Source organism: Mobula birostris, chromosome 3 (assembly GCF_030028105.1).
Source record: "Mobula birostris isolate sMobBir1 chromosome 3, sMobBir1.hap1, whole genome shotgun sequence".
Lineage (NCBI taxonomy): Eukaryota > Metazoa > Chordata > Chondrichthyes > Myliobatiformes > Myliobatidae > Mobula > Mobula birostris.
In genome coordinates, this window is record NC_092372.1 from 12,373,090 (window position 1) to 12,385,091 (window position 12,002).

Consider the following 12,002-nt stretch of genomic DNA (forward strand, 5'->3'; position numbering starts at 1 on the left):
TCCCAACCTGGCTCCATTTCCCCACCATCCCAACACTCTCCATTACTTAGTGCCCCACCCTCCCTCATCCATCATCCCGCGACTCTCCCTCTCCACTCTTAGTCCGGAAGTAGATTCTCAACGAGAATCATGATCACAAGAGACTTTGCAGATGCTGATCATCTTGAGGAATTCAGATCAGACTGGAGATGTTCTGACCCAAGGAAGGAGGAAGAAGCCTGAATCAGAAGGTGAGGGAGAGGAAGGAGTACAAGCTGGGTGAGGAGGGAGGGTGCTTGAAATCAGGTGAGTGAGAAGATGGAAATGAAGTAGGAAGCTGAGAGGTGATAGCTGGGAGAGGTAAAGTCCTGAAGAAGAAGGAATCTGATAAGAGCTGGATAGTGGGCCCCACCTTGCCCTCCACAAATACTGTCCAATTCACTGAGTTCCTACACCTATGATTTACAACATGAAGCTGCAGACTTTTGTGTCTCCAAGTGTTCAGATTTATATTAGATGAGCCTTATTTTGTCACATGCAACCAAAACAGTGAAATGCATCTTTTGCGTCAAAAACCAACACAATCCGAGAAGGACCTGCAAGATGTTGTCATGCTTTTGGCACGAACATCGCATGCCCTCAACATACTAACCCTCTTTGGTTATGTGGGTGGAAACCAGAGCACCCAGAGGAAACCCATGTAGTCACAGGCCGAACATATGAACTCCTTACAGACAGTGATGGGAATTGAACCCCAATCACTGGCGCAGTGACAGCATTACACTAACCACTAGACTACCATGCCGTGGGTTTTGCAATTTGTTTAAAAGCCTGCCTTCAAAAGTGAATAATTAAATTTTCTCTCAAATCCTACAAAAGGTAGTGGATTCAACCCAGTATATCACGGGTAAAGCCCTCCCGACCACTGAGCACACCTACATGAAACGCTGTCGCAGGAAAGCAGCATCCATCATCAAAGATCCTTACCACCCAAGGCAATGTTCTTTTCTCGCTGCTGCCATCTGGTAAAAGGTACAAGAGCCTCAGAACTTGCACCACCTTGTTCAGGAACAATTACTACCGCTCAACAATCAGGCTCTTGAACAAAAAGGGAATATTTATAACTCATTTATTGAAATGTTTCCACAACCAATGACCTCACTTTAAGGACTCCATCTTGTTATTTTACGTTCTTGTTATTTATTTGTATTTGCAGTTTGTTGTCTTCCGTGCTCTACTTGATCTTTAATTGATCCTGTTATAGTTACTATTCTATAGATTGTTAAGTATGCCCACAGAAAAATTATCTCAGGGTTGTACATGGTGACATATATGTACTCGGAAAATAAAATATACTTTGAATTTTTTTTTGAATCTTTTCTCCCTTGGTTGAAAGGGTTAAATATGGCACGACCAGCCAGGTCAACTCCGCCTGGGGACCCCCAAACCAAAGTCAGGACTGGCAGGAAGGGAGTCTGAGGAGGGGGTCAGACGTAACACTTGCTTAAAATCAAAGGGCTACAAATTGAAGCAAGGCTGGTGAGTAAGATATCTGGCCTCCGAATCTAACCTGAACCATAACATCCAACACAGCAGAAATAAGAGAGGGTCATTGCAGAAGAACTCTGGATGAGAAATAACACAGATACACTACAAACATTGTGTTACTTTCATTTATCTAATACCATATACAATTTTTTTTACAAGCTGGGAAGATCAAAAGAAACTTCAAAGGACTTTCACCTTCAAAGTCAGTCAATTCCAATCCAAATGGTTTACACTTCCCTACTAGAAGATAAAAGTTGCCAAGCAAATGTCCAAAAAGGCCTTTAGAGTAGCTTCCAAAGAAAACCAAGCTTAAGGAACACAAATATGAGCCATGTCCAGAACAAAGTATAGCACAGCAAGTGTTCATACTGCACAGATCTTTCAATACCAGTGCAAAAATGCCAGAAATATTTAACATGGAACGTTACAACACAATACAAGCCCTTCACCCCAGAATAACAACTGATACACACAAAATACTGGAGGAACTCAGCAGGCTAGGCAGCATCTAAAGAAAAGAGTGAACAGTCAGTTTCAGGCCGAGACCTTCCTTCAGGATTGGAAAGGGAGGAGGTAGGAATCAGACTAAAGAAGTGGGGGGAGGAGGGAAAAGGGGAGCAGTGAGGGAGGGTTTCACCAAATTCTCGAAGGGAAGAGTTAAACTTCCTCAGGGGGCAGGCATCCCTCAAAGAGACTTTGCAGGTAGTAGTAACAGTATCACAAACACAAGAAAACCTGCAGATGCCAGAAAACCAAAACAGCACACAAAATGCTTTGAGTCACATTTTTTGGCTCTAGGCCTGCGCTCAATAGAGTTTAGAAGAATGAGAGGGATCTTCATGAAACCTATCAAATATTGAAAAGCCTATACAGAATGGAACATGGAGAGGACATTCCTAAGAGGAAACACAAGCGGTCACGGGGAGAACATACACATTCCTTGCAGACAGTGGCAGGAATTGAATCCGAGTCACTGGTACTGTAAAACGTTGTGCTAACCACTACACTCCTCTGCCGTCCAAAGCGAGCAACTCCATTAGGACTAATTGCCACAGGCAGCTGTGGAGGACCAGTCGCTGGGTATATTTGAAGCAGGTTCCTGATTAGTAAGGGTATCAAAGGTCATGGGAAGAGGACAGTAGGAATGCATAATGAATCAGGAATGGCAGAGCAGACTCTATGGGCCAAATGGCCTGATCCTGTACCTAAGTCTTACCGAAGAATTACGAGCTAGCAGGTAAGGAGAGACCAGGAGAGGGGGAAGGTGGGTGTGAGAGTTCTGGATGACAGCTGAAGTGAGAAGCTGGGAAGGGATAGGTGATTCTTCCAATGGCTTTGTGAGGGAGTGAATACTCCATTCCCCTTTCTGAGTGGAGTTTAATTTTTTTTTTAATTACCACCCACTACATTCCTCAAAGTAAACAATGTCGTGAACCATTATATTAATCTCAAGCACCAATGCTGCTCCAGTAGCCCATTTAAAATTCATGTTAACAACAGGGAATGCCATGCAGCACATATTTAGCAGGAACACTATGGCTTTGATTTTAAACCCCAAACTCATGTTCTCATGTCCAGTATTAGCCCGCCCCCTTACCAATCCCATTTCCCTCCCTCACCTCATCTCCTTACCTTCCATCACCTCCCTCTGGTGCTCCTCCCTCTTCCCTTTCTTCCATGATCTTCTACCCTCTCCCATCAGATTCCCCCTTCTCCAGCCCCTTATCTCTCTCACCTATCAGCTTCCCAGCTCTTTACGACACCCCTCCCCTCTCCCATTTTCACCCATCACCTATCACCTTCCTCCCCTCCCCTTCTTGCCTAACTTCTCATCTTCCCCCCACCCACCCACCCCCGAGTCCTGATGAAGGGTCAACTGTTTATTCTTTTTCCTAGATGCTGCCTGGCCTGCTGCGTTCCTCCAGCATTTTGTGTGTGTTGTTCATGTCCTCAGTAATTATTTATTATTATTTTGTTTGTTTTTTTTTTATTTCTTTGTATTTACTAGACAATGGCATAGTGGTTAGGACAACACTTTACAGTACCAGTGACATGGATTCAATTCCTTGCGCTGTCAGGAATTTGTATGTTCTTCCCATGACTGCATGGATTTCCTCCAGATGCTCTGGTTTCCTCCCACAGTCCAAAGATGTACTGGCTGGTAGGTTAAATGGTTATTGTAAATTGACCTGTGATTAGGCTAGGATTAAATCAGAGTTGGTTAGTGGTGCGGCTCAAAGGGCCAGGAGAACGTATTCCTCTCTATATCTCAATAGAAATAAAGACTGTGAAGGTCTGCAAGAAAATGAATCTCCATGTTGTATATGGCGACACATGTATTTTGATAATAAATTTATTTTGAACTTTTGAACTAAGTTACATATCACTTTTGAACACAATAATCCAACTGAATATGAGAGTTAATTCCTCCATTCAAGCTTCTTCAAGGAAGCAATTGTGAATAACAAGGATTTTCAATGCATTATTTCTATTAAATAGAATCATAATCTTTAAAGTTCATTGAACTATATCAATTTCGAATCAGTATTTCTAAAATCAATGCCATGTTTTTTCTACTCCTTCCCCCACCAATCAACACACTGGAACTCTCAGCCTCGACCACATTAATTGCGCTAGTTCTGATATGTCAATATAAAATGTAACTACAAAGCCATCTTACTTGGACAAAAGAGGTTACATTTCTATGTGGGGGGGGGGGAGAGAAGAGGACATGATTAATGGTGTTCTTCCTATGAGGGTTTAGCCAAAAAGCTGTCAAGTAATCTTTTTTAGCAAGTTAAAAAACACACACACACAAAGAATGGTACAACTGAAGCCAACTTCTGGTAGCAGCTAAAATGAGGTGGTTTGTCTTCTTCAGACACCAACCCTGAACTGTTCCCAAAACCTATGAACTCTTCATCTCATGTTCTCGATATTTATTGCTTATTTTTTTTTCTTTCTTTATGTATTTGCACTGTGCTGTCTTTTGCGCATTGGCTGTTGGACTTTTTGTGTGTGTTTTTCGTTGACTCTATTGTGTCTCATTGTATTTACTGTGAATGCCCATGAAAAAATAGAATCTCAGTGTTGCATATGGTAACATATGTACTTCGATAATAAATTTACTTTGAACCAACTTCTGATGAATTCTACCATGATTGTTGGTTCAAAGTTCAGAGTAAATAAACTTGTTATTTTCTAACAAAGTTTAATTCCCCACAAACTGCTGGGGAATAATGAAGGACGCGTGGTTAAATACCCTGAGCATCTACAATCAATATATTATGATATTTTGATCAAAACAGTAAGCAAACCTCCAGAACTGTAGAAAAATCAAAACAATTCAAGAATCAAGACAACATGTACAAGACATCCTATGGAATCACTTACATTTTACCGCTGAATAACAATGTTAAACCCACTAGGCCAAGCAAAGCTGTCAGAATCTTCTGAAATTTCAAAATACAAACCCTGTTGGCTAACTATGCACAGTGCGGTGCAATTGCTCATACAATTGTTACTTAAGAGTCTGCCAAAACTGCCAGCCCGACTTTTACTCTACAACACTACATTCAGGAACCAACAACAGTGACCCATCTTGCTCCTTGTAACTAGTTAACTTAACCCTTTACAAGACTGAGACACGGCAAATTTTTAAATAGTCTGATATTAAGAGTTTCCCAGCAAATAAGCTCATTCAGATTAAAAATATCCAAAAAAAAATTCAAATGCAATTTTTTTAAATCACCATATTTTTAGGTATGCTACAATTTAAATATCTGGGTAAAGTTGCAAATATTTTTCACATTTCTGGTGCTCAATATTATAGATCTTTTTTATCTGCTAATACAAAGACAATGTGACATGCCATTAACAACAAAAAGAAGTGTCACTTCCTGAAAACAGAGAGATTCGGCTACACAACAGATTGTGGTGCTGCAAGGAGAAGAACTAGTATTAAGAAATGATACAAATGCTCCTCTTCATCCGAGGGCAAAAGATGTATTAAGCAAGATAAGAAACTGAACTAGAGGGATGAGCTAAAATCATCTCTAATCAATTAAAGCAAACATGAAATTTACTAACTACAGTTTTAATCCCTTTGATTGAATAAGACCTTCAAACATGAGAGCAGAATTAGACCAAACGGCATCGGTTAAAAAACCATATTTTTTTATTACACATTCACTAAACCAAACTTGCAAATCTAAACTCTGTTATCCTTCAATACAATAGTCAGAATCAGGAATAATATCGTTGGCCTGTGTCATGAAATTTGTCGTTTTGTGCATAGTTCTTCATATTTAACTTCTGTCTTGTTACAATAACAACATTCCTACTTGGTTTGCCATCAGTTAAGCTATTTCACTAGCCTAAGCACATCTTCGATACTTTTATATAACTAGCACACACAAAAAAAACATTATTTGTTCCCACTGAAATCAAACAACTCAAAATAAAAAATCATTCATACAAGTCATTCGTTTAACAGGCACCGTCGGCATCCCATTCCTATCCAGAAAGAATGTACGGGTCACTGCCAAAGGAAAGGGCTCAAAGTTTAATATCTTGATCATTTAAGGATAATCTTTGTAGGAAAGTATAATCAGAATGTACACCTTTTTAATGTTTCGTCCTACTTGTAACAGTCCACTAGTTGTCTTTTTATCTCTTAAAAATAACTAAGGGTTTTTAATGGAATGAAGAAAATGTAAATATACCACGCCCAGAAATTAATTTCTTTTGAAATGCGACGTAGTTATTGATTTTAAACAGAGAAATAAAATTACAAATAAATCTTCACAAAACGCAACTTTATAAATGCTTCTCAAAGATGTAAACAAATCTCACTGTAATTGACAGCTGCTGAATGGTACCTTATGTGTAAATATGCTTGTGTGGAAAAAATATTTTCACTTGTTTCAGAAACTTGTAACAATACAAGTCGTAAAAGGAGGAAACTCTATCAGCACTCTCTATCACCGTTCTGACTCCGAACCAATAAAAGGTGGAGCACAGTAAAAATGGAATTCAAGACACAAGTTACCTGTCTACATTTCCTAAGTATTAGGGGTACTAGTAATTAGGGGTATAAGGAGTGGGGTGTAATATTAAAGGAGGAAACTGGGTTGCTGCAAGAATTGAGATTAATTGATCCATAAACCCAAATTCTGATCAATTACCTCCATATGACAAAGGGGGGGGGAGGGAAAGAGCGATATCAAAACAATTAGCACAAATAAAAGTAATTGATACCTTCTCAATATGTATCATGCACACATATTACATTACAATTCGTTACTACTCTCATTTTAGTCATTGTTTACATTAGGTCCAGAACATAAATAGAGCTTTTGTTTGCTTAACTAGTACCAAAACCCACTGATAACAAGTTATTTCCAGTAACATGCCGCATTGCCATACATCTTAACAGAAATAAAACTATCAATCTCAGGTTCACCCTAATGCAAAGGCAACCCATTCATTTGGACTAAAAACAGAGAACAGTGCAAAACAAACACACACACAAAATATGAGTGAACTACTTTCAGGTACCACATTAAAATTACAACTTCTTCCAACACAGAAAAATAAATTCCAATTAAAGCACCTTGTTTATTCCCTCCTCCTCCTCCTCCCCCCCTCCCAAACTTGGTTTGAATCTTAATACTGCATTATAATGTTACATATTGAAAACATCCAACCTGCAATATTCCAACACTGGAACTGTGTAGTTTGTAGCTGCCTTTGAAACAACTTCTGATTATAGGTATTATTTGACAGCAACTATCTGTTGTAAACGTGCATTAATTGTTCCCAATTATTTTGGAAAAAGCCAACTAAAGGATTTCACATTAAAGAGAAATTATAAGAAAATCTGGATTTCCTGGGTCCATGTAATGATAAGAAATATTGGAGTATAAATTACTAAGGGTTAAAATATTTTAATTGCCTGCATGACTTTCGTCAAATTAGCGTGTAAATGTTCTTGTGTTTTGATACAAATCTTGCAATTTCTATAATATTTCCTCCTATATACTTAAAATATATTTTAAACAGAGCTGTTGATTTACAAGACACTCCTATAGCTCAAGTGAATCCATTCCTAAAGAAACTATTATTTTCTAAAACAATGTTGATGCCATTAACAAGTATTTCAAATCAGTTACAAAATTAAAAATCCCAATTAGTGAGTATTGTTGAAAATAGTGTAGTATAGTTTTTATTTAAGTGAATTATGTATTTAAATGCTCGCTTTTTAAAAAATCTAATTCAAAATTTTATATGCTAATTTTTATTTCTTTCATTCAAAATAATATTAAGCTGAAAGAATTCCTTAGAATTTTAAAGCATGCATATGCAGCAAGCATCCACCTTCTCTGTTGAACAATGATTTTTTAAGTGGCAGGTGTCCTGGCATCTAAACAATACTTGATTAATAAAGATCCTCGATCTTAAATTCGGCTACCATTTATAACGCCCCTAAATTCCATTGATATTACTGTGTTACATGTTCTAATGAATCAATTGTATCAGAGCCTTGGAACAAAAATTTAAACGCATCAGCTTGTACATCAAGTTACTTTCAACAACATTCATACACACATACCTGACAGGAAGTACCGCTCTTTTACCTGCCGCATCCCCCTCCCCAAAACTAACTTCATTAAATGTCCAGCAATTATTTTTAAATCGAAATTCAGACATTCACATTCATGCACTGCTGATAGCTAGGCATTGGTGATTGAAAACAAGATTGCTGTAATAGTATTAGCTAACTCCCGACTTAAATTCAAGACAACCAAAGCAGCAGTTAAACAATAATCGACCCGCTAGATCTGTAACACTCGACTCCTGTGAATAATTGCAGTGAAACACCGTTAGTTAACCTGCGAAAATCCAGTTTATAAGCGAGTGCCTTCAACATCTCTAACAGGTCATAAGAGCGGTCCAAGTTAGTTGAGACATTTATGCCTGTATCAATATAGATTCGTCGGAAACGACGCTGAAAAGCCGAATAGACAAATTTATAAACACGAAATAATCATTTACATACTTGAACCCCCGAAATGGCCACTTCCCAGGGACGTTGGTCCATTCTTCCCACTACTAACAGGCGGTGAAAACATCTACAAGAAATCAAATTATAACAGAAATGTTCTTTTAAAAAAATTGCTCACTGCCCCCCCCAGAAAAAGTCAAATGCTTCAGATTTCCACAACAGACTTTAAAATAATGACAGAATCTCCTCCTTACGCAACGCAGCAGTGGTAACTCGTTCCCACTATCGAGACTGTGGGATCTTTTTTTAAAAAAAAATCCAAAGTCGATGTGAAAAGTTTCGCGGCACTTCTCACGGATCTTACCATAAACACGCCTGCGCCCCTTTTTTCACGAGTAATGGATTTGATTACCGATTAACTCTTCGAGCCACTTATCTACGAGCACAAACGTTAAGAGGAGAGAAAAGCAGCGAAAAAAAGGAAAAGGGTTGAAATCGCCACCGGCTATATTTCCGCCTGGCACTACTCTCCTGACCAAACTTCCGAAACCCATTTCTCAAAGAGATATTCCTTCAGCAACCATCAAAAGTGCCCTATTTAAACGCGACCTTCGAAAACAATTGTTAGCACATCGCGGGATTAGAATTAAGTGGACTATTATGTGACTTGTTTATTTTTTTGGAGGGGGATTGAAGTTTCTAATCGTGGCTACATTGCTAAATGCACAGAGCATTTTGAAAGACTATGAGGAAAAGGGGCTTCTTTCTAAACTGGCGACGCTGCTCTGTCTCTCGGCTAACCCTGGCTGGACTCGAGAACTATGCCGTGCACTCGCCTCTCTCAGCACCTGCCATGAATGGATTCTCTTACCGCACTGAAATCCAGTAAATCGCTCAGCTCTTTGTCCGTCCCTAAGGCAGCCATTCGCTGTTGGTGATGCATTTTGACAAAATTACACAAGCCTAGAAACATGGAAAATCAGAAACGAATTCCCAAGTTTAATGTTTTATTTCTTTCGCACTCGATTTTAAACAATTCACCAGACTTCGAGTTGCAAAACAGACGAATGCACAAACGAACAAGACGGAATCATTGGAGTAGCAGCATCATTATGCAACAGGAGGTACTTAAAATGACTGAAGCCGACATCGATTCCCCCTCAAACTCCTAGCTTCCACATCTCTCGCTAAAAGCAATTTCGCTTCCAAACACCCATCCAAATGACCACACGCATCTTCTGAATGAGAATCAAAATATCAACAATATGTGTTTAAAAAAATCCCTACCCTACCAAAAAAAGGCCTTGCTAAAAATATTCCCCAAGTGGATAATTTGGATATCCATTCAACCGGCTACAAAATCCAACTTTTAAGCATAAACACTTGTCAATTTTAACCTTTCTGACTACAATATTTCATTCAAAATAGACTTCGCAACTACCACACCAATGCAATCAGAGACCCCAAACTTTTACTGCAGCGATGTAGGGTTCGGCACATTAAAAATTACCTTGGTCTCTCTTTTCCTTATTATCCAATTAATAAGTTGCCCTCAAATATTTAACATCTTAAACTTTTAAAGGGGGAATAAACCACAGATGCCGTCTCTGCCCAGCGTTTATTTGCTTTGTTGCTTTTCCCCGGCTCAGATTTGCAGAGCTTCAGTGAGCTTCTGAAAGTTTATGGAAAGCGTGTCTCTAGTTTAGGAAGATGAGAGTTTGACTGGAAACATTTGCTACTCTCACTTTTAACATTGTGACAATTTAACAAGAGAAAAAGCCACAATGTATCCAATCTATATCCGGGACATTCCCGACCTTTTGTAACCCGCCGTTACGCGGCGCTGTCTGTCTCCAAAACTGCCTGAGGGTCCTCGCAACTTTCAAATGTTTAACCCCCCCCCCCCCCAACATCTTCGTCCAAGCACTTCCATTGCAGAATAATCTGCTCTCCTCCCTTGCTCGGGTTGCGATTCATTTGCACGCTCCCCCTCTTCTTGCATTGCAACAATCATGATTCAACATGACTTGACAGCACCTGAAGCTCCATTCCTCAAAAGGCAACTTTCCAAACGTAAATGCAACTGTGTACTTTGCAATGTCCAACTAAAATAAAAATGAAAGCGATTTTTTTTGTGGTTGTTGCTTAGCACTGAGATGGGTGAGTGAGACAGAATGGGTATGGGTGGGGTTGTGAAGAGGATTGAAGGATCAGGAGACTTTCTTTGGGCTTTTTTTGTGTGTGCAGATGAAGAGCGGAAAAAGTCGAAATTGTTCCAGGCGAACTGACAACCTGCGCGCAAAAAAAAGGACGAGATTGAAGAGCAAAAAAAGGGGAACCTGAACCTGAATGAAATGGAATCAAAAGAGATGCATTCAGAAATTAAATCACTTCATGTAAAAGCAAACTGCACATAATGAAATCATTTTACAGTATGTTAAATGCAAGATCCTGCCTGCGTTCCTGTAATTGTATATGAACGGCCCCAAACTTTGAGTGCAAGAAGAACGCGGACGGTATACAGAAACTAAGAAATCAGACCACAGACATCAGTTCCACCTTAAGAAACTACAAAGTTACAGATAAGACAGACGAAAGCGAAACATTTGTTTCCGAGGATTGAGGGTGGCAGAGGGATCCCCGCAGGAGTATTCGCCAGCAACCCCCTACCCAATGCACTGCACGAAACACTCCCTGCCTCATTCATTCTTTTTAAAGAAAAAAAAACCATTTAACCAACGAACATGCTTCCTTTTTTAACGACTTCTATATTTCTTTTTAAATAAATCTCCCCTTTCCCTACTTTTTATTTACTTTCTTTCATTCCAATATTTTGTTTTTCTTTCCCTCTCTCTCTCTCGCTCTCTCTCTCTCTCTCTCTCTCTTTCTCTCTCTCTCTCTTACCCGGTTAGACTCTCGACTCATATTTTTTCCCGGTAAGTGGGTTTCTCCAGCGCAAAGTCTGCGTCCTCCGCAGTCCCCGCCCCTCGGCGCCATTCATTGGTTTGGGTGCATGATGACGTCCGAGTACAGACAGGGGAGGACTTTCCCTCGGAGCCCGCTGATTGGAGGACGCCCTTCTATCAATCACAGATTCGGCGCCTGGCGGCACGTGCTTTCACACATATGTCAAAAGAAGTCGCAAAAAATTGCGTCTGCCGCCCAACCGCGCACATTTGCAGCAAATTCCTAATACATTTCCACACCAGCAAGTAAAAAAAAAGGTGAGCAATACAAACAAAATTCTGGAGGAAGTGAGCAGGTCAGGCAGCATCTATGGAAGGGAACAAAGAGTCGACGTTTTGGGCCGGAGATCTTCGTCAGGACTGATAAATCATTTTGGTTATGAAGAAACGTAAGGAAGTTAACATCCAGAAACTGGTAAAACAGCGAATCCCTACCTTTTTATGGCATGGGCACCTACCATTAACTGAGAGGGCTGTGGACCCCAGATTGGAAACCCCTATGC

General features: G+C 39.7%; 1 protein-coding gene across 11 annotated transcripts in view; it reads right to left on the bottom strand.

Moving 5' to 3' along the window:
• The window catches only part of LOC140194896 (transcription factor 4-like), a 681,375-nt gene extending 669,861 nt beyond the window's left edge, over positions 1–11,514 (bottom strand). For 3 of the 11 annotated variants that reach the window (XM_072252221.1, XM_072252217.1, XM_072252218.1), the window contains exons 1-2: positions 9,405–9,635; positions 8,588–8,660 (exon numbers count right to left, since the gene is read on the bottom strand). In XM_072252221.1, coding sequence (XP_072108322.1) covers positions 8,588–8,660; positions 9,405–9,506 — 175 coding nt within the window. In that variant the 5' untranslated portion in view covers positions 9,507–9,635. The other 8 variants (XM_072252220.1, XM_072252216.1, XM_072252219.1 and 5 more) reach the window with 7 other exon arrangements.
• Between the last annotated feature and the right edge of the window lie 488 nt (positions 11,515–12,002).